Source organism: Tympanuchus pallidicinctus, unplaced genomic scaffold, assembly GCF_026119805.1.
Source record: "Tympanuchus pallidicinctus isolate F22 unplaced genomic scaffold, pur_lepc_1.0 scaffold40, whole genome shotgun sequence".
NCBI lineage: Eukaryota > Metazoa > Chordata > Aves > Galliformes > Phasianidae > Tympanuchus > Tympanuchus pallidicinctus.
Window position 1 is genome coordinate 1,510,681 of NW_026294759.1, and position 19,861 is coordinate 1,530,541.

Here is a 19,861-nt window from a genome sequence, read left to right on the forward strand (position 1 = left end):
TCATTCCCAAAGAAAAGTGGGAATGAGTGGCATCACAACTACCCTGCTACTCCACAACAAAGGCCACCATCTAATCTAAGTCTCTACTGGACACAAGACCATAAAAGAGTTTATATGCATAGAACTCTGCCAGATTTCTGTGATCCATGTATACTCCCCCAGCTACGTCCTGCTCTCTATATATGCAAAACTGTTAAGGACATGAGAGCTCACAGCCATTTCAGTGGCATAACTGAATTCCAAAGTGTTTACAAGATGGAGTCTGCATTTTATGGCTCTGTTCAAGTCCTATTACTAGTCTGTAACAGAAGAGCTGGTAACCAAGTGGAGCTTGTTATCTGACAGTCAGATACCTAGAGATAGTAAAAGCTAGATATATGATCGCAGCAATTTCATTTTTCTCACATTTATCCTGTGTTAAATGATGTTTCCACTGCTGCCTTGCCACAGGGACGTTGCATTTAAAGCTCTCTAAAAACAACACTGTAGTCAGCTTCAGCAGTAGCAATAGCACACACTGCTATTTCCTCCTCCTGGATACAACTCACCTAAAGAATTAATTTTAAGGGCTCAGAAGAAAGGATGGAATACAGTGGAGCGTTAACTGTCAGCTTCCTGAATGCTGTTCAAATATGTATCTTCATCTCCAACACAAAGTGTTTTTAATCAACACTGCAGTCTTTGTTAAAAGCAAAATCCAGACCTTTGTAACAAAGACCACACAGATGCTGCATGCAAGGGTGGGGGGAAATGGCAAAATTGTGTCTACATTCAAATTTTGAAACAACGCCACTGGTGGTCAGTAGTTCAAAACAGTGCTGGGAACTTCTTGCTTTGATGTGTGCTGAACCTGCAGTTTATCATTCTGCAATTTTTATACTCTTTTGAATTTTTGTAAACTACTCACACAAACACACCATGCTCAATGATCATTTACTGCCTATGGGTTCTAAGAGAACCTCATTCTCCCTGTTTTGAGCTGTGATTTTGTTTCTTCCTTTGTTTTCCTTTACTCTGTCTTCCCCTCTCTGACATCTGCAGTTTGAGTTCAAGAAAGATGCCATTTTCACATTCAATTTGAAAATTAGTTTAATACTATAAAACTCATTTTTTCACATATTTTGTACAAAAGAGGAGTTGTTTTCTCTTAATTATAGGAGAATTATTTAAACCTTGAGATTCCAGCTAAGTAGGTCCAAAATAAAGCAAGACTGGGTTATCCTGGTTCTGCAAGGCCCAAGTATGGCTTGCCCAAGGTCTCTTTCCAGTTTGGCTCTCATGATTGCGGACCACCTTGATGGAAAGTACTTCACATCATTGACTCTTCGGAGGCTTGTAATGAATTCGGCAACGCTCATTAAATACCTGAGACACCAAAACAGAAGAGCAAAAGCAAATCAGTCTTTGTCCAGAGTCTTCAGACCTACTTCAGGTAGCTGTTCCTTCCTGCCGCACCCAGCTCAAGGCACCCAGCACCACGGCATCAATAAATGCCACTTGCCAGCCCATCTGTCTCCATTTGCTTTCTCCCTCGGCTTTACTAAATCCAAAGCGTGCAGCTCAGTGCTGGGGAACTGCACAGCACTAACAGTATTCCCCCTCAGATAAGGCACTTATCATCCTTGCGGTCTGTCTACGTCAAAGACACTGAAACTTTCTGGCTCATGGGTTGGTAGGAGGCTTTTTTGTTTGTTATGGTTTTAAAGAGGGAGGGAAACGATCAGCGAAAAGATCCTGACCAGCTGTGTTCTGTGAAGTTCACTGCAGCGTTCCAATCTGGGCATCACATTCTTCTCTTTACTGAGCAAATGCGTTGTATACAGTGATAAGGGAGAAAAGGAGGTGCAAGTGCTCCTGGAAGCCATGTCCATATACTTTAAGTTACTTGGCTGCAGGTGGTGCTGTTGCCAGCATTCCATGCACACGGCACACTGCTCCCACCTCATTCACCTTTGGCACCTTCTCTGGGTAAAATTTGGGACACAGGACTAGAGACTGAAGACCACTTCACTTTAGCTCAAGCTGCAGAACTCAGCAAGCAGTCTGCTTACCCTAACAAGGGCCAGCAAGTATGACTATATCAAGTACAGCAGTCTGAATCAAAAGCATAACATGTAGGCTCAAAAAGTTGTCAGTGCTGTTATCAAAGAATTTAATTATTTACCATTTAAGCACCAAAACTTTGACCAGTGCATGTCCTGAAAAGTGGCACGAGCACCACCTAGCACCAAGCCAAGGCAATGGCAGTTACTAAGACACTTGGCACCCATGCGAGAGCACATTTTGCCAAGGTACCCCAGCCCTTCTCTGACACAAATTGTCTTTGATCTTTAGGATGTCAAATTTTGTGAAGTCTCCCCCAGGCTTCACGTGCAATGTGAAGGGCCCTTAGATTTGAGGAAGTTATGCATCATTTTACATAAATATGTTATTCTAGAATAGAATTAGACAATTCTGCAATTGGTCTCCTTATTCAGCATGCAGAACCAACAGCTACTTCAGTAAAAGTGAAGTTTGCAGCATGCCTTACAGCAACAATTGAAGTAATCTTCAACTGCACTTCAAATTTAGTATACTTTAAGAAGCAGAATGCATACTGCAAACATTCATAATAGAGAAAACATGACAGCTCTGATGTAATTTCTTCCAATTGCATGCAAAGCCTGTCCCATTAAATTACCACATGCAGTGGACACCTCTCAAAGGTGTGTAAAGATCAGGCAATCAATAGAAGGAAACTGTAGAAATTAAAAGCCACACAGATTTCCCATGAGAAGCATTTTCATACTGAGCAAATTGCAGCATTTTTCTCCAAGCCATTCTATGTGCACAGATGCCTTAAAGAGTACTGGAAATGTAGTCTAAACTCTTGTAAGGCAGGCTCTCTCACATCAAACAACATTCCAAAAACATTCCAGCTTCCAACACACTATCATGCAATCTTTTAAAGCATATTTAACAGTAACTCTGAAGCTCATGGAAAATCAATATTGCAATGTTACTAACACTGCCTCCTACTTTTAGGAGCATCTACCCACAGACCCCAGGGTGTTATTCAGTCCACTTAACTCCTGTAGCCTACCTGTGAAGTGTTGCTATTGTTTTTCACATGGGAAAAAGCACTCAAGGTACCATAAAATTAATGTTGTCTGGTAAAGTCTGATTTTGCTGTCTTTCATGTATTAATACAAAACTCTGCAATAACGAACTCTCACATAGAGAGTTCTCACAACTCTCACATAGACGTGGTGCAGAGAGATTAATGTGAATGTCCTGTTTTGGAAGTCAGTTACTTGCTTGGCATCAGCCAAACAGATCTCCACCACATGCACTGCTATAAAGCAGCACTTTTCTGTATCTCACTATTGCTAGAACAACCCAAATAAGTATCTCAAAATAACTGTTTCCTAATCACATATTTCCAGTTTGTAAATGTAAATCCATGAGGGTATTTTACAGCTAAAAGTCTGCAATACTAAAAAAGAGCAGAGGTCCTCACCTGCACTCCAATAACCACTGCCATATAATAAATGGTATTAAATCCATAGCTTTGACTGGATCTAATTCCATCAGTGGAGTATTTTCACAGCTGAACGAAACCTCAGCTAAGCCTGCACTCATAGGGATGTAATAGTAGAGCTGGAGATAAAGCCCAGGCAGACATTTATCTTCAAGTCCTTCTCTAAACACTTGCAGGCACCATGTGCATACCTCACCACTTTTCAACTAAACATTCTCCATTTCCAGGAAAAGTCAGCCACTTCTGTCACTAACAAAATGACATAACCTAAAATAACCTAATGCAGCTACAAGATCACTGGTATTAGTGCTAAGTTTGGTGCCAACTCCAGAGACACTGGAGGAGAAATAGGCATTTCTCCCCACAACCAATCCCACACCCTTTAAAAATAAAATGGCCAGTGCTTTTCCATGAAACGTCTGCCACTGGTGTTGTTTAAGTTATGGTATTTCTCAGTCATATTCAAGCTGTCTCAAAATTAATTAAACTTAAGGGCATGACTAATTAATTAAGGGCATGATAAGCTTTTCCAGACAGTACAGAGACTGAGTGGGAAAACATGTAATTCATTTGTTTAGCTTCCATCCAGCTCTATTATGGTGATGATCTCTAAGAATACAGAAGACATGAAGTCGTATTCCATTTACCCTGATGAAACCCAGAACTAAAATCCTAAAGCTGCAATTAAGAGTGGAGCACTTGGGGCCATCAATTCAGGTGACACCAGAAAGCAACAGCAGGACTGCCCTTCACACATCCATCCAAGCCTGCAGAAACTCTGTCAGAAAGAGGTTTAACTTCTACAACCGCATCCTCCTCCAGCCTCTGCTCAGAAGCATGACTGGCACCAGAGCCATGACTGAAAAGCTCATCCCTGTGGCACTAGAAGGGGCCCAGCCAAGCTTTTTAGACAGGCCACCACAGACAAGTTTACCAAGTCCCTAGCCACTGAGTAAGGCTGAGAAGGAGATCTATATGGGAAGCATTCTACAGTCCTTCTTTCCCCACCAGATCAGCCTCACTTCTTTCCTCCACAGTGCCTGAAAAGCCCTAAAATCTGACTGAAAGCCCTGAAACGACTGACCTAAAACACTTGCCCCAACACTGCCCTCATTGTTCCTAGTTAGCCTGCCTCATAAAGCATTTGTCCGACAGCTCCAGAGAAGGACAGCTCAAACCCACAGCACAGAGCTACATCACTTTCTAAAATGACTGAGTACCTTCCAGCTTCTGTCATTTACCACTTCTTCAACATTCAGCTCCGACTGCATCAATTTCAACTGTAGAAAATAACAGACAAAGAAAGAAGTTATTGTCAAGACGTTCCTTGCAGCTATCAGCATTCACCACCTCTGCAACTTTGCAACAAAAACCCAGTACCAGGTGCAAACTGAAGTTAATCATCCCAAAAGCCTGGTCCCTCCATTCAGTCAATGCTTTGGGCAGGCTAGGGAAGTCTGCAAGGGGCACCCTGAAAGCAGAAGTTCCTGCTGATTACTAATTCATTCTTAAATATTGCCTGTCAAGATTTGATAGAACGAACTGATCAGCCTTAGTGGCTCCACAGACAAAAATTACTTACGGTTGAATAGCACTCAGCACAAGGGATAGCAGTGCTACAGTTAGCTTTGCAGCCTTGAGTTCTGTCTTCCACACGTATATTACTGGAGTCAAACAAGATAGCTAGCTACCGAATTAGGGAAAATCACAGATTCCTGATATAGGATCAGGATCAGGAAGGTATCCCTTCTGCTGCCTTTGCCATCTATCAGTGCACTGACTGAAAAACAGTCTACAAGAACAGATCACATACATTTATAGTCTCTGAAGTTACTATGAGATTTGATTACAGTGGGACAAACTAGGTTTACACATGTTGGAAGAGCTCTGAAATACCACAGTAAGCAGTTCTAGAGCACTCATTCACTCCAACAGAAATGCAAGAATCTCTGCTTCAGCCCCATTAGTTAACTCCATAGAGCATATGTGACAGCTGTGTTCAGATGACCTGTGGTAATTTGGCCCCTCCACAAGTTCCAGAAGCAGAAGAGGTGATATAAGAGTTTGCCATTCATGCCCACAGTTAGGATTTATTTTTGTTGGAGTTTTAGACTCCAGAATGAATTAACTTGAAATATGTAGTTCCAGTCAGAGAGTTGATGAACAGGTGCAAACCAAGACAGCAATCTCATCTGAAACAAGAAAACCTCCAAGCAGGACATCCAGACATGTACAGCTTACACAGGTGTTGGATGAGTTTTTGCCTACTCACGAGGATGTCAAACTGTTTGAAATAATAACACAGCATTAGCTGGGTGATCAGATGACCGTAGCTAGGCTCTGTAATACCTCTGCTGAAAAGATCCCTAGTATATCAAGGAAGAGTTTTCCCTACTGGAATACATGAATAGGTTTACAATCATCTTTGACACCAAGCCCAAGCAAAACTACCATTTCAGCCTTTTGCTTAGAGATGCAGATCCAAACAGCAACGCAGTCAGTGTTAATCAGCAAGGCTATAAAGGTGGTTTGGCTTGGGTTATTCTGTTGCTGGTTTTTTTCCTTCTAAAATAGATTCCAACATTAAGCCCAACTAATTTACTCAATAAAACTAATACTCGTTAAGCTATATTTTTGGGACTTCCAGAATTAACTTGGTTGGCTGTTTTGAAATTTCATATAAGAGAACTAAGATAACAACAATAATCAAATGATATTTTAACGTAAGTGGACTAAAAGAATCAGTTGCTAGACCTGCACAGCTCCAAGGATGTCTTTTTAAAATCAGTAACCCAGAAATAGTAATCTTGCATAAAGTCCCCCAATTTGTACCAGTAGCAGTATGAGAGAAGCACAAATAATAAAGAGTAAAATAGATCTGTTCTGTAACCAAATAAAAATTTGAAAGGCATGGTCTTAAAATAGGAAATGTAGTGTCAAGAGAAATTGCCAAAGTTCCAAGAAAAAGAAAAAAAAAAAACAAAACTGAACTCCTGGAGAAGAAGGGAAAAAGGGAGAAGTGGGGAGGGGGTGGGAAAGAAGTTTAAATTTGAGGTCACCTGACCAAAGGATTTTTGAGATGTGTACAAATTATGGATTGTTTTTAATATTTGAAATCACCCATAGTTATTAAATGTTATCACTGCAACCTTCTTATTGGTTTAAGTGATAAGCTCAGAAACTAAGTGATTTAAGGAACTGACTGCAAATGAACTTGCAGAAATTTCTAAGCTATTGCACCTAGTTTCCCCAAAGTACCACAGGACCATAAAATGACCAAAGGTTGGAAAAGACCTCCAAGATCACCCTGTCCAACCATCCACCTATCACCAACACTTCCCCACTAAACCGTGTCCCTTAGTACAACAGCTGTGTGCTCCTTGAACACCTCCAGGGACAGCGGCTCAATCACCTTCCTGGGCAGCCCATTCCAGTACCAGACCACTCTTTTGGAGAAATTTTTCCTAACTCCCAAACTGAACCTCTCTTGGCACAGCTTGAAGCCATTCCTTCTCATCCTATCACTAGTCACGTGGGAGAAGAAGCTGACCCCCACCTTACCACAACCTCTCAGGCAGATGTAGCAAGAGAGAAGTTCTCTCCTGAGACTCCTCTACTTCTGACTAAACAGTCCCAATTCCCTCAGCCTCTCCTCTTAAGACCTGTGTTCCAGATCCTTCATCAGTTTCATTGTCCTTCCCTGGACATACTCCAGGGTCTCCCTGTCTTTCTCATAGTGAGGGAGCCAAAACAGAACATAGTACTTCAGATGCAGCCTCACCAAAGCTGAGTACAGACAGACAAGTAATGTGGATGCTCTGTAAGTTAGACTTTAAGTGCAAAACCACTTGCCTGACACTTGGTTCTTCAAACGAGTTCATATCAGAGCACTTCTCCAAAAGCATATGTCAAACAGTTCATTCAATGCCTGGAAACATCAATTGATAGACACTGAACCCTTGAGTTCCAGGCATCCCTCCAGGAAGTTCTTTAGTTACAAATGCATCAGCGTTTCATTGCTCTGGAAAGAAATGCTCTTTCAAACTTCTGATATGCCATCTAGCATCTCTGTTGAAGTACACCTTTCATCCAGAGGCTGAATCCAGATTGAGGTTTGTACATTACAATCCCTTGTGCAAATCCAGAAGTCTCTCTCTCACACAATCAGAACTAAACACCAACAACAGCAACAACAAAAAATTGCTTAACTGCAATTCAAAGCTTCCTGACAGCTCCTCAAAGTGGACAGGAACCTCGATTAATACAATGAATAAGAAAGATGCTTTTCAGGCTAATGATGTAAAAGGATGGCTTTAAGGCAGCATAACTATAGAGAGAAACTTTAAAAACACTTCATTATCTTCTAGTGATCATACCTTTGCACCCATTGCCACAATCTGCAGTTGCACTACTTTTCATGAGAATTCAAAAAGACAAAAGGAACCTCCAGACAGATACTCTCCAGAAGAGAGTAAACAGTTATGTCATGTCCTACTAGGAGGTGTTTGTAAGCAAAGTTTAGAGTACATTGTGGAGAAGCATTTCTAGGCATGTGGGTAGTGGAATCTCAGAAGATGTGCCATTTACAGGATAAAAGCAGCTCTGTTCTGCTCTTATGGCTCTCACAAATCCAGACGATAAGAACAGAAGACAACACTGCCTAAGTTCCACTGCCTAAGCTGGGTCTGTTCAGCCTGGAGAAGGCTTCAGGGCAGCCTTTCAGCATCTAAAGGGGGCTATAAGAAAGAAGGGGACAGACTCTAGCAGTATCTGGTGTGGTAGAACAAGGGGAAATGGTTTCAAACTAAAAGAGGGCAGATTTAGATTGGACACAAGAAAAATATTTTTTTTACAATAAGGATGGTGAAGCACTAGAACAGGTTGTCCAGAGTTGCAGTGGATGCCCTGTCCCTGGAGACATTTGAAGTCAGGGTGGACATCAACCTGACTGAGTTGCAGATACTCCTATTCATTGCAGGGGAGTTGGACTAGATTAGCTTTTAAGAATCCCTTCTAACTAAACAATTCTATTCTGTGAAGTCAAGCTTGCCTTCAGGTTCTCTCCACCAAGGAGATCTTCCCATGTGGGAAGACAACTTCTTACTTCTAAGTGACCCCTCAAGATCTCCACCACTCACCTTTGTCTGCTCTTTCCTGAGTTGCTTTAATAATGCTACATCATCCTGTGCCTTTTCCCTCTCTTCTCTGAGAGTTTTCACTACACTGGAAGTCTGAGCAATGCAGTTTTTGATGATTCTCTCTCGGTTGGTGTGAGCTTCCATAAGCTAAGTGAGAAGAGGGAAAGTCATCAGTAAGTCAGACATCAAATTAAAAAAAACTGCGTTACAAGTTTAAGAGAGACTTTCTGGAATCAAAGTATTGCTGTGCCTACAGAACTCCCTTTGTCTCTATAATCCGTATGTTAGAAGCAACACTGCTTTAAGCAGTAGCTACCAACTCTATCTAGTGGTAAAAGTCAAAGATACACATGCAGATGACAAACAAACAAGTGTTTTTGAGCATCACAAAACTATGCTAGCACTCATTTTTCAAAGAAAGAATCAAGCCATCTGGAAGTACGTTTCAAAAGAATAGTACTGCAGGATAAGCCAGTCTACAGCGTGATTTTAAAGCAAGGCAGCTTCTACATGCATGTGGTTTAGCTGTGGAGAGAAGTCAAGCATGCCAGCAATGAATACATTAAAGCATGATCTATCAAGTCAGCCTTTTCCTTAGACACTGATATTCTCCACTTTAGAAGCCACCGCACATCATAAAATCTCAGAAAGCGAGCTGAAGTTAAAGGAACAGATACTTACAGATTGGTAGAGCTCTTTACATGTCTGGCTGGCGTCAACTTTCCCTACAAAGGAGGCTGTAGGAATTGTAGTGTTTAATTCATGGACAATTCTGTCATCGATTGTCCTCATCACCCTGAGCAACTCCTGTATTAAATAAATACAAATTATTATTTTTTATTTTTTTACCCAAGAGAGTCGAACAGCAAAAAAAGCACCGTTCAGTGTTTTAATAGAAATTTAGGTTTATCTTTAGAAATAGGGGGAGGGGGGATGAGGGGAAACAAACACACAAGGAAGCCACAGTTTCTATGTGCTTGGTGCAAAACAATCAGTTTCCTTAGCAGGAAAGCCAGTGGGAGACAACTGGGCTAATGCAAAGAAGCGAAAACCCGACGAAGGCAGCCCCAGCCCCGCGCTGCACAGCAGCAGGCTCATCCTCGCTTCTCCCTACACGACAGTCTCCTCAGGCGGCAGGGCAGAGCAGCTGCAGCCCGCTCCCGGAGCCCCACACGCACAGCAGCGGTGAAGAAAATGGGAAGCCGGCCCCTGGCTGCAACCCCTAAAAGCCCTCCGTGGAAGAAGCAGGCCTCTGGCAGGGCTCACGGTATAACCGAGCAGCTCCGGCAGACCGCGCTGAGCCACCACACTCCGGAACAGCCCACGGGCTCCCACACGTGCCGCTCCTGCACACAGCCTTACTCCATGAAGCCGTGCAGCCCGGTCACGTTAAACGAAGAACCCGATCCCAAGGGCCAATCTGCGGCGGGCAGGGCAGCGCTGGGCACTCAGCCCGCTCTCGGCTGCGCGACCGGGAAGGCCGGAGCCTCGGCGCGCACCGTGAGAGTGTTACCGAAGGGCGCGCGGGCGGTAGGGCGGAACGAGGAGTCGGGGGGGTCCGGGACGCCCAGGGCACCGCGGCCAAGCGGCCGAGCGGTCGCGCAGCGCCACAGCCGCCCACAGCCCCTCACGCCGCCCGGCAGCGCGCTCCCCTCAGCGCCGCTACCTGGAACTCGGCGAAGTCCTCGCAGCTCGCCGCGCTGCTGGGCGCCGCCATACTGGAAAGGCCGAGGGCGCGGCGGCGGCCAATCGCACGGGAAAGGCGGGGCGAAGCGGGGCAGGGCGGGCCCTGCTTTGGGGGGTCCGGAGCTGGCGGGCGGCGCTGCCGGAGGTCGCCGTAGAGCTGCGGGAAGGGCGGCCGGCCCCGAGGGGCGGGTCGGTCGGCCGCGAGCGGGCCCGAGCGTCCCGCCGCCCGCCTCCAATCGCGGGGCCGGGGCGGAGCGCTGCGGAGCAGTGACATTGAGGGGAGCCGCGCAGGGCCGGGCGGCGGGCAGCGACATGTGGGGCCGCGCCGGTGAGTGGCCGTCCCGGCGCGGGGAGCGGAGCGGAGCTGCGGGGGCGGCTGCGCTTCGCCAGTGCCGGGCGGGTGTCCGTCCTCCCTTCGGGCCGGGGGACGCGTAACGCGGTGCTCGGCGCCTCCGAGGGGTCCCGGCCGGGCCGTGCGGGTCCGTACGAGCGCCGAGGTGCGGGGCCTCCGGGCTGAGCCGCAGACGGGAGAGGAACGGGCTGGTTCTCGTTGTTGCTGGTCCTCTGAAGACCTTGGACGCTGCTGCATTCGGGAAGCACTGATCCTTTTTCCTTTCCCCCAAAGGAGAAGACATTTTCCTTCATAAAGAAGAAAAAAGAATGCAATTTATTTTACGTGCCCTTTTATCTTCCAGGGTTTTTTTGTTTTGTTTTGGTTTGGTTTTTTGTTTGTCTTTGGGTTTGTTTGTTTGTTTATTTGTTTCCCCTCAGAAATGTTTCATTAATGAATAAATTAAGACTTTCTTCAGAGCATGTTTACATACGTAAGGTGTTTTGTCCAGTGAACCGCAAAGCACCTGTCCCAGGTCCCAGCTCTGTCACTGGGAGTGACGAGATGAATAAAACGTGGCTGTACAGCGCTTGGAAGAGTGCTGCCCGGAGCAGAGCGTGTGGCCGAGTAGAGAAGTTCCTTGAAGCGGTGTTATGTCTTCTGCCGTAGAAACTGCTCATAGGCTGTAATCGGTCATTCTTAATATTCTATATATGCTTAATAGACAAACTCAAGTGATATATTTTAGAATTTGTAAAACTGACCTTAATTTCTTTATTAGATTCTGATGGTTTATAGAGTCATCTTTAATTTCTTTATTAGATTTCATGGATTATTATATCTGCGGTTTCTTTCATAGCATTAGATTTGTACCTACTGCTTTTATTTCTTGTTTTCTCTTGAGGCCAGGGGGAGGAACAACCTCTTACCTAAAAGCCAGCCTTCTCACTCCATAACGTTCTGAGCTAGACCTAGCCCCTGGGTTTCCTCTGCTTTCTCCTCCAGATAAGGCTGTTAAGCTGCTGGAAAGAAACATTCCCTCCTTTCTGAGGATGAGTCGGGGAGTGGGGCCGAAGGTGAGCAGGAGGCTCTGCAGCAAACCCCAGGAGGAAAGTCCAGTGCAGCCAAGAGGTAAGTTTGTGATAAAGACTATGCTACGTTTCTTGCTGTCAGCTGTTTAGATACCAAGGCTGCAGTCATCTGAACAAGAGCCCCTGCTTTTGGGAGAATTAACTCATATTAGACTGAAAAACTGAGCATTAAAATTGGCAGCAAGATCTTGAATTTCTTTTTTTAACAAAGCCAAGAGGCAAAATTTCTTCCTGTGACAGTAACAGCTTCTGCTTTGTAGTAGGTCATTAATGTCATATTCAATGTATGGCCCTATACTCTGAGGCTCTTCAGCTGGAACTGACTGTTCAGCCCTAACACAAACAGGGTTTAGGAACACTGTACCAGCTAAATACTTCTGCAGTTTTTCGTAGTAGAGCCAGCTCTAGCTGCTCACAGGCCTGAACATGCCCTGCAGGAGAGAATCTGAGTTACCGACTCAATTCATACTTAAGGATGGAGTGGATCAGGGAAAGATGAGGTCATGAAACACTGCCAATGGGACAGTTACGGTGCTCTAATCAGATGCCTGTGTTGTTACTGGTTCCCTTCTTGACCTACTGAAGCTAGATCAAAGCAGTGTACAGATGTGAAGCATTTTGCATAAATGTTTAAAAAAACAAAACAAAGCAAAACACATCTGTACTGGGTGAGACCAAGAATCTCTTTAACAGCGTCGTGTCTCCAGTAGTGGCCGATAAAGAGGGACCCTTACATTTTTGTGGGAACTAAAAGAAATAGTGATGGACAGCAAGGATCTAAGGGCGAGTATAAATGAAACATGGCACTGCTGTCCCAGAGACAGTGTCTTTGTGTTTAACGATCCTTGTCGGATTTTTGTTCTGTCAGTTTGTGGAGTATCTTGAGGCTGAAACTATTTTTAGCACCCGCATCCTCTGGGAAGGGGTTCCTCAGCTGAACGGCACAGTGAGAAAACATCCACTCCTTGCGTTTGTTTTTGAATCTGTCATATGCTGTTTTTGCTCTGTTCTTAATTCAGTACTCTTTCCAAAGCAGGGCATTTGTGGTCCACATTCGCAGCATCACTACAGTTCTGGTACCCTCTGTTATGCTGGACGGGTATTCAGTGGGTGTTTTTCCAGGCTTGATGGGTTTTGGTGTAATACAGTGTTTGTTCTGTGGTGGTCACTCCACACCTGTGATCACCCTTAGGAATCTTCTCTACTCATTGCAAACCAACTGTTATTGAGACAAAGGCTCAGTGTTTCACAGGCTTTTCAGAATGCCAGAGTTGTGTTTTTGTAAAGTGACATAGTAACACTGTTGTGTTGCTCATTGTTCCTTTCCTTATCGTGGCTAATAATACTGTTTGCCTTTCTGTTCTTGAACATTTCCCCAAACTTCTTCAAAATCCCAAGGACTGCTCCTCAGCAATAAAGATTAGATTATAGTTTGTCTTTTGTATGTGAACTGGAAGTGCTTCTTATTTATAAGTGGAATTCCATTTGCCCTGCCACTGACTCAGGACTCTGAAGGCCTGCAGCTCTTCTCATGTATCCATCTTCTTTATGGTTCATAATAACTGAGTGTTGTCAGCAAAGTGTGTATCCACACCACTTCCCAGGTCATTAATGAATCCACCAATTCATTTATGAACATACATCCATGCAGAATCTATCCCATCCCATTATTTTTTTTGTTTGTTTTGTAGGCTAGATTGTAATGTTACTTAAGGAAACTTTTCCATACTTTATTTTGAGCATTTTGTGTATGGAGGTTGAAAGCCTGAGATGAAAATTAAGGATCTGGTCTTTGCTTATGATCACCTGATTGTTTATACCTACAAATAAGATCTCTCTGACTTCCTGGAAAACTTAAAATTCTTTTATGGAATAGGATAATGGCTTTTCTGTAGCAGTTCCATTTGTTTTCTTTGAACTAATTTAATAGTAGTGGAAATACTATCATCTCGCAGTTTAGGAAGCTTAGAAGCCGGAGCAGGTTCTGCAGATTTAAAACTGCAGAAGGGAGGCCATGAACAAGATTTGGCTTTCCCAGCTAACCTGCCCTCAGTTTAATTCACGTTCAGAGGTTTATTAATCTGACCGTGCAATAACCTTTTTGTTTTGTAACCAACTCTTGCAACTGTACATACAATTCTGGGTTATTCAATCTAACTGGTTAGGGATTCAGCTTTTCTGATTGTCTTTTTTGGTTGGTTGGTTGGTTTTCGTTGTAGGTCGGCCTGTTTTCCGGGTGCCTGGACACAAGCCTACAAACTGGGAGAAGAAATGTTTGCTGTGGGCAGGCCATTTCAAGAAGCCAGAGGATATACCAGAGGTTGTCTCGTAAGTGCCAGTTTCAAAGCTGAGAAAGAGAAATTGCCTGCATAGGAATAAGTTGTCTGAATGCAATTCCAAAATACCTTTTTTGAAGGAGAAGGGGTTTCCACAGCTGAAAATCCGTATGCTGCTGTGATTGTGTCATCTTGTAGATGAGATTATGTGACCTGGAGAATTCTGTATTGCTGAGATGATTTACGTGTAAATCATCTAGGTATTTCCTGAAGGGATGGCCAGCATCTATCATTGTTTCATTAAAAAAACATCACATAGCAATTAATTTTTATTCCTCCAATCAAAGAAGGTCTTTGCAAATATTAACATGATCTTTTTCTAATGCTTTCCTTTACATGTCGTAGCCTCCTATTGCAGCAAACTTTCTTGATATAGTCATAAAGTAATTGAAACTCACGTATTTATTAATGAATGTCTTGAGGGCAGAGGCAGAGGGAAAGTTTCCCCATTGCTGCTGGAATCCAATGTTACTGCCTTGGTCCCTGTGATATAGAAGATAAAACAGGATGTTCTAGTAGAGCTATCTAAAGTGAAGATCAAATTTAACAAAAGCAATTCTAAAAAATGCAATTATCAGTTTAAAAAAGCATTTCCAGTGGCATTTAAAAGGGAATTCTTGGCTTTGGCTGGAAGAAAATAGTTCAGCCAAAGTTAAGAAGGGGATCAAGAACTACAAAATTACAAAAACTTGTTTGCCTTTTCTAATCTGAGTAAGATTGAGCTGTAAGGGCATGTGATTATAATTGTATCTTGCAAAGATATGGTTGTCAAACATAACTAATTAAACAAAATAAACACTAAGCTACTGAATTGCTTTTAAAATGAAAGTTGTGTTCAGATGATTGCCTTTTCCTCTTGTATAGTTTAGGACACCCAAGATACTTCAAAAACTAACTAGTAGAATGTTAGATCTACTTCTGCATGTTTCATCTTAAATGTATCCTGAACCCAGGTTGTTCATCACAGATTATTTGTAAGAACGAATGACCTGGAAGCTAAATTATTAGCTTCATGCTAGATCAATGTGTTCTCTATGATCAGAATTTTTTTTCAGATCAGTACTCTGAAACTGTGATCAAACCACTCTTGCACTCCTCTTCAAAAGAAAGACCAAAAGCTTTTCAGTTCTTACGTGACTCACCATGCCAAACCATCGTGAATCCTTTCTCTCCAAATGTAAGGGTTAAAACATGATACAGGATTCCACATTCACTCATGATTGCACACAGTGTTAGTAACTCAGTCCTGTTAATTCCATTATCTGTTAGGCTTAGCATATAATTATTTTGTGCCATGATGTTGATGCTTTTCAATGTATAGTATGCCAAATTTAATCAGCGAGCATATTAGAACTCCTTAAGAGGGGAGTCATCCACTCTATATTCTGCAAGAAGAGTTAAATACTTAGGAGTAGGTCAGTAGTTAGTGTGGAAAGCACATCTGGATGTGTTACACTTCATTGGCCCTTCTCGTATTGATACTCCTAATACACACTCTCCATTTACTGTAATTGAGGTTTAATTTGGTAGAACGAGCTTCACAACATTTGGAAAAATTTAATAGCTATTCCTGTTGTGGAAGATTTCTCTTAGAAAAGATGACTTTGACCAGCTTACAATCCTCCGTGCCTCCTTCATTCTAGGAAAACAGATTACCTGAACGAAGTCTATTTCTTCTAGCAGGTGGGAAGTTGTAGCCACTGGTATTCTACCAAATCCTGTTCAGAATTCCAGGCACGTTCTTTTCAGCAGCCAGTGTGAAATTTATAAATAGCTGTAGTAGAGGAAGCCTTCTTTGGAAAGTATAAGGTACCATAAATTAAACCATTTTGAATCTCAGGCAAAAAGAATTGCTAAGCTGTGATAATATGCTCCTATGCTCAGGAAACGCAAACAGTTAACATTTTATTCCTTCTGACAAATGTTTTTTTTAACCATTCTTCCGCTATTGAGGGAACACACATTTTACAGTTCTGGAATACTCTGCAGTTCTAATGTTGATAAGGTACTTGCTGTATTTGTAAACTTTAGAAAGTAGCATCATAAACCAGCATTATAAAAATATCCTTTTCCTGTCTTCCTTGTAGTGAACATACATACTGAGATACTGCAGTGCACTCAGGTGGTCTAAAAAGGCAACATTCTGTAACAGCTGAATAACTGAAAATTAAAAATGTTTTGTGTGTTTCCAGCTTTGAGAGGAACCCCTTTCTTACCATGATTTGCATCTATCCTGAGGTAGCTCTCGAGATCAGACCAGCCCATTCTTGTAAAACCTTGGGTTTGTCTTTTTGTTGGTGGTGTTTTTTTTTGTGAAACTAAGTACTGCTAGTGTAACACACAGACAGCATGCAGGAGCAATCACACAACTAGCCACTGGTTTATTTAGGTCTTCAGTAATGAGTCTTATTTTATTATTTCTTGAGGATTGAAGTAATCCGAGCAGCACAAACCACTCTGCGGGTGAAGTTCAGCTACGTAATGATTGCCTTGACAATACTGGGGTGCATAGCGATGGTGATCCGAGGGAAGCAGGTAAGCATAAATTTTTGGCTGGTGAGTGCAAATGCATTCTAACAGAACTGTTAACAGAACTGTCAGTCCTTCCGGTTCCCCAGAAGGTAATGCTCGCTGATTAATTCCCAGATCAGAAAAGGGTGGCATCAGTGTTAGACTCTATATACAAAAACAGTTTTTTCTCCCACTGCCTTCCCAGCCCAGCACGATACATCACTGACAATCTCATCTTGCACTTGCAACTCCTCAGTTTTGCAGACAGGCTGCAAAAGTTTGAAAAGAAAAATAGTTTTCTGTTCTGTTAGTCTGATAGACAGCTAAATGTTCCTTGGGCCAAAAGGATCCATACAGTTAATTGTGTGGTGAACCTATGACAAATCACAGTACCTCTCTATGCGCTGCAACAGCAAGTAGTGTTTCTTCACCCAGACTGAGAATTCTCAGTCTTTAAACAGTGGGGAGTTATGGTAAGCACTAATTCTGTGCTCCTTAATTGTATTAGAAAAGTCTCCCTTTACTCTTAATGGAACAATTTTTTTTCCCAATTACTGTTTAATTGAAAAAGCTGTACATTTAATAGAAAAGCCCTCAAGTGCTGTAGACACTGAGCAACCATCCTCTCTCTACTCCTAGGCTGCCTTTCACTAAAGCCATTCTTCTGATTACAGTGTTTCACTCTTCTTTCTGTTAACATTTCCAGGTAACTTTAAAACTGAGTCTCAGTGCCAGCACTATAAATTATTGAAGTGGTAACACTTCTACTTGTCTGCATTCACTTCTCAAAATATAAAAGGATGCATCATTGAAATGAATCAATGGAAAGGCTTCTCCTAGGCACTAGCAGAAGAAATCAAGGACTAACAATTTCCAGAAGTTATTCCTCTTAGGTTCACAGAGTATGAACACAAACACTGGAAAAGAGGACAACTGCTTTGGGATGTTAGTTTTCACAGCAGCTGTAATCTATTATACTTAACTTTTTGTTGCTCTGACTTCTGAAGACCAGAGATTAGTATGAAATACTGACCATAAGCAGAGAATACATCTGCTAGTGCTATTAACAGAAGGCCTTAACTTATTCCCAGAGTTTAAAGTAAAATTATCTGGATGTTGAATTTTAACCCTCTCTTTTCCAGGTTTTGCCTTGGTAAGGATAGGCCAGATATCTTGTAAGCAATTCATCTCTGTGGCCCTGTAAGTGACACTTTCTACTCATGCTTTGTCATTATTTTGTAGGCTGTAAAAAGGCACGAAACTCTTACAGCCATCAACCTGGAGAAGAAAGCTCAATGGAAGGAAGAAGCTCAGAGTGCACCTGCTAAACCTTAGAGCAGAAAAGGAAGAAACCAAGAATGGGGAAAGAAAAGCTGCTGTCCTTTTCAGCGAGTTGCATCTTTTTTGTGTTCAGCGTTTGTGTTCAAGAATGAATGCATTATGCTGTAGTCATTAAAAACAAACATCTGTTTTCTTCCTGATAACTTTCCTCCAAACACTTTTTCAATGCATTTAACTTTACTTCATCCATTAACTGTATTATAACTCATTACTTCAGTCATCCACTATTGCTGACTATTCCAGCTCCCTTCAGAAAGAATATTATATGGATTCTATATTTACAGGCTCCCTAAAACTTTCTGCATGAGAGAACAATTATTAGGCAAGTCCTTGACATGAGAGTAATTGTATGAACTACATTAACACTGTCAAAATGATCAGAAGTTACTGGAAAGCTTGTTTACTTATTCTAGGTCCAATATATTCTCGCCTTCTTCTGCTAAAAAATGGGAGAGGGAATGATAACGAAATAGCATTCTGCAGAAACAACGTGTTGTAAATAAGAACCACATTTTTTGACCTTTTTTTTTTTTTTTTTTTAAACACTGAGTTAGCAGTGAGGTAAGAGAAAATTAAAATTAAGAGAAGTATTTTAAAGAATAGTGAGCATCAGCTTCAGCCTGTGCTACCCCGTTGTTTACTTAGAGGAATAGGAGAAAGTCAGTCAAGCATTTCTGCTCTCTGGTGCCAAGCTCTTTTCCAAAATTTATTTGGATTTATTTGCATATTTTCCCTTAAATTGCCATCTGCGCTTTCATGATGCTAACCTTAAGTTTCAGAAGCAGACCCCCTTCCTAATAGCCCTGTTTCTGGCATCATGTCAGAAGAGTTGCATACTGTTTGTGCTAAAGAGCATTCAGCAGTTGGAGACCAGTATTTTTTCTTCCTCTCAGCACAGCAGACTGGGATCATCATGGATGTTCAGATGTATTTTCCCAGGACTCCCTGTTAAGTGGCTCCCAGGGATTCCAGAAACAGAAGAGGTATGTGTTTGACAGATGTAGTTTGTGAATATTTTGCAAGCACAAGGCAGATAGTTTTTCCTGAAACTTTTCTTCCTTGTGCTACTGAAAATTAGCAACATTGCTGAAGAAATTAAAAGTCCTTCAAAAATGCAAAGGATTGTGATTTTTTGGTGCAGTATTTTGTACTGTTCTTGATAGCAAGCAAGCACTGCAGTCCATCTTTCTATGAATTGTATTTCTGCTTACCCCTCCTACTGCTGAGATGTACTCAATCAGATACAACATGCAGTCATTCCACAGAAGTCACAACCAGCAGGTGATGCCACGACCCATTATCATATTCTAAGACAATCACTGCAAGAATGTTGTCATGCAAGCAGAGCAGGCTCTCATATATTTTCTATTCAGTTAATACCTAGTGGAGGTCGTAACTGCAGTTATGTGAACAGATCTTTCATGACAGCTTTTGTTCTTTGTTACACTACTAAGCATATAGGTGCCTGTGCTTACGCTGAATAAAACCAAAGAGCAGAACATCAGCTTCACAGCAACCTGAAATAATGCCTCGAGAGAAATTTGTGATTTGATTTATGCTTGGTGATGACAGAAAGTAGAACTATGCATCTCTCAGAAGTGTTCCACTTTCAATAAGCACCTCTGAATGCATTCTAGCAGGTATTTGATCTATTTTTGTATATAAATCTTAGAAAGCAACTCTCCAGAGCAGCAACATTGATCAGTTTTTCCATTTCAGACAGTATCTGTAACCTTTATGCCCTTTTTTAATCAAAAATTGAACTCTGGTCCAGTAGTCCAACTGAAGCTTCATGCAGTAGCAGTCATATCCTTCCCTTATGAGTCTGGTATCCCCACAATTTCTGCATCTACAAGAAAACCTGAACGTTGTTGCACACATTTGTGTTTTCTTTCAGCTTCCATACA

The 19,861-nt window shown here is 42.3% G+C and overlaps 2 protein-coding genes across 3 annotated transcripts; one reads left to right on the forward strand and one right to left on the reverse strand.

The window, feature by feature from the left end:
* Positions 1 to 1,071: 1,071 nt before the first annotated feature.
* Positions 1,072 to 10,651, reverse strand: MIX23 (mitochondrial matrix import factor 23). Of its 2 annotated transcripts, XM_052701817.1 has the most exons (5): positions 10,325 to 10,651; positions 9,340 to 9,465; positions 8,659 to 8,805; positions 4,741 to 4,800; positions 1,072 to 1,365 (listed from the first exon to the last, which is right to left on the reverse strand). In XM_052701817.1, the coding sequence occupies exons 1-5, from the start codon at positions 10,616 to 10,618 to the stop codon at positions 1,315 to 1,317; spliced, it is 678 nt and encodes a 225-aa protein (XP_052557777.1). In that variant the 5' UTR covers positions 10,619 to 10,651; the 3' UTR covers positions 1,072 to 1,314. The 2 variants fall into 2 exon arrangements, with proteins under 2 accessions (XP_052557777.1, XP_052557778.1); XM_052701818.1 differs by lacking the exon at positions 4,741 to 4,800.
* FAM162A (family with sequence similarity 162 member A) lies at positions 10,555 to 18,097 on the forward strand. Its single transcript, XM_052701819.1, has 5 exons — positions 10,555 to 10,672; positions 11,681 to 11,806; positions 13,986 to 14,094; positions 16,529 to 16,637; positions 17,856 to 18,097. Exons 1-5 carry the CDS (start codon positions 10,657 to 10,659, stop codon positions 17,946 to 17,948), a joined length of 453 nt encoding a protein of 150 aa, XP_052557779.1. The 5' UTR covers positions 10,555 to 10,656; the 3' UTR covers positions 17,949 to 18,097.
* The last annotated feature ends 1,764 nt before the right edge of the window (positions 18,098 to 19,861 follow it).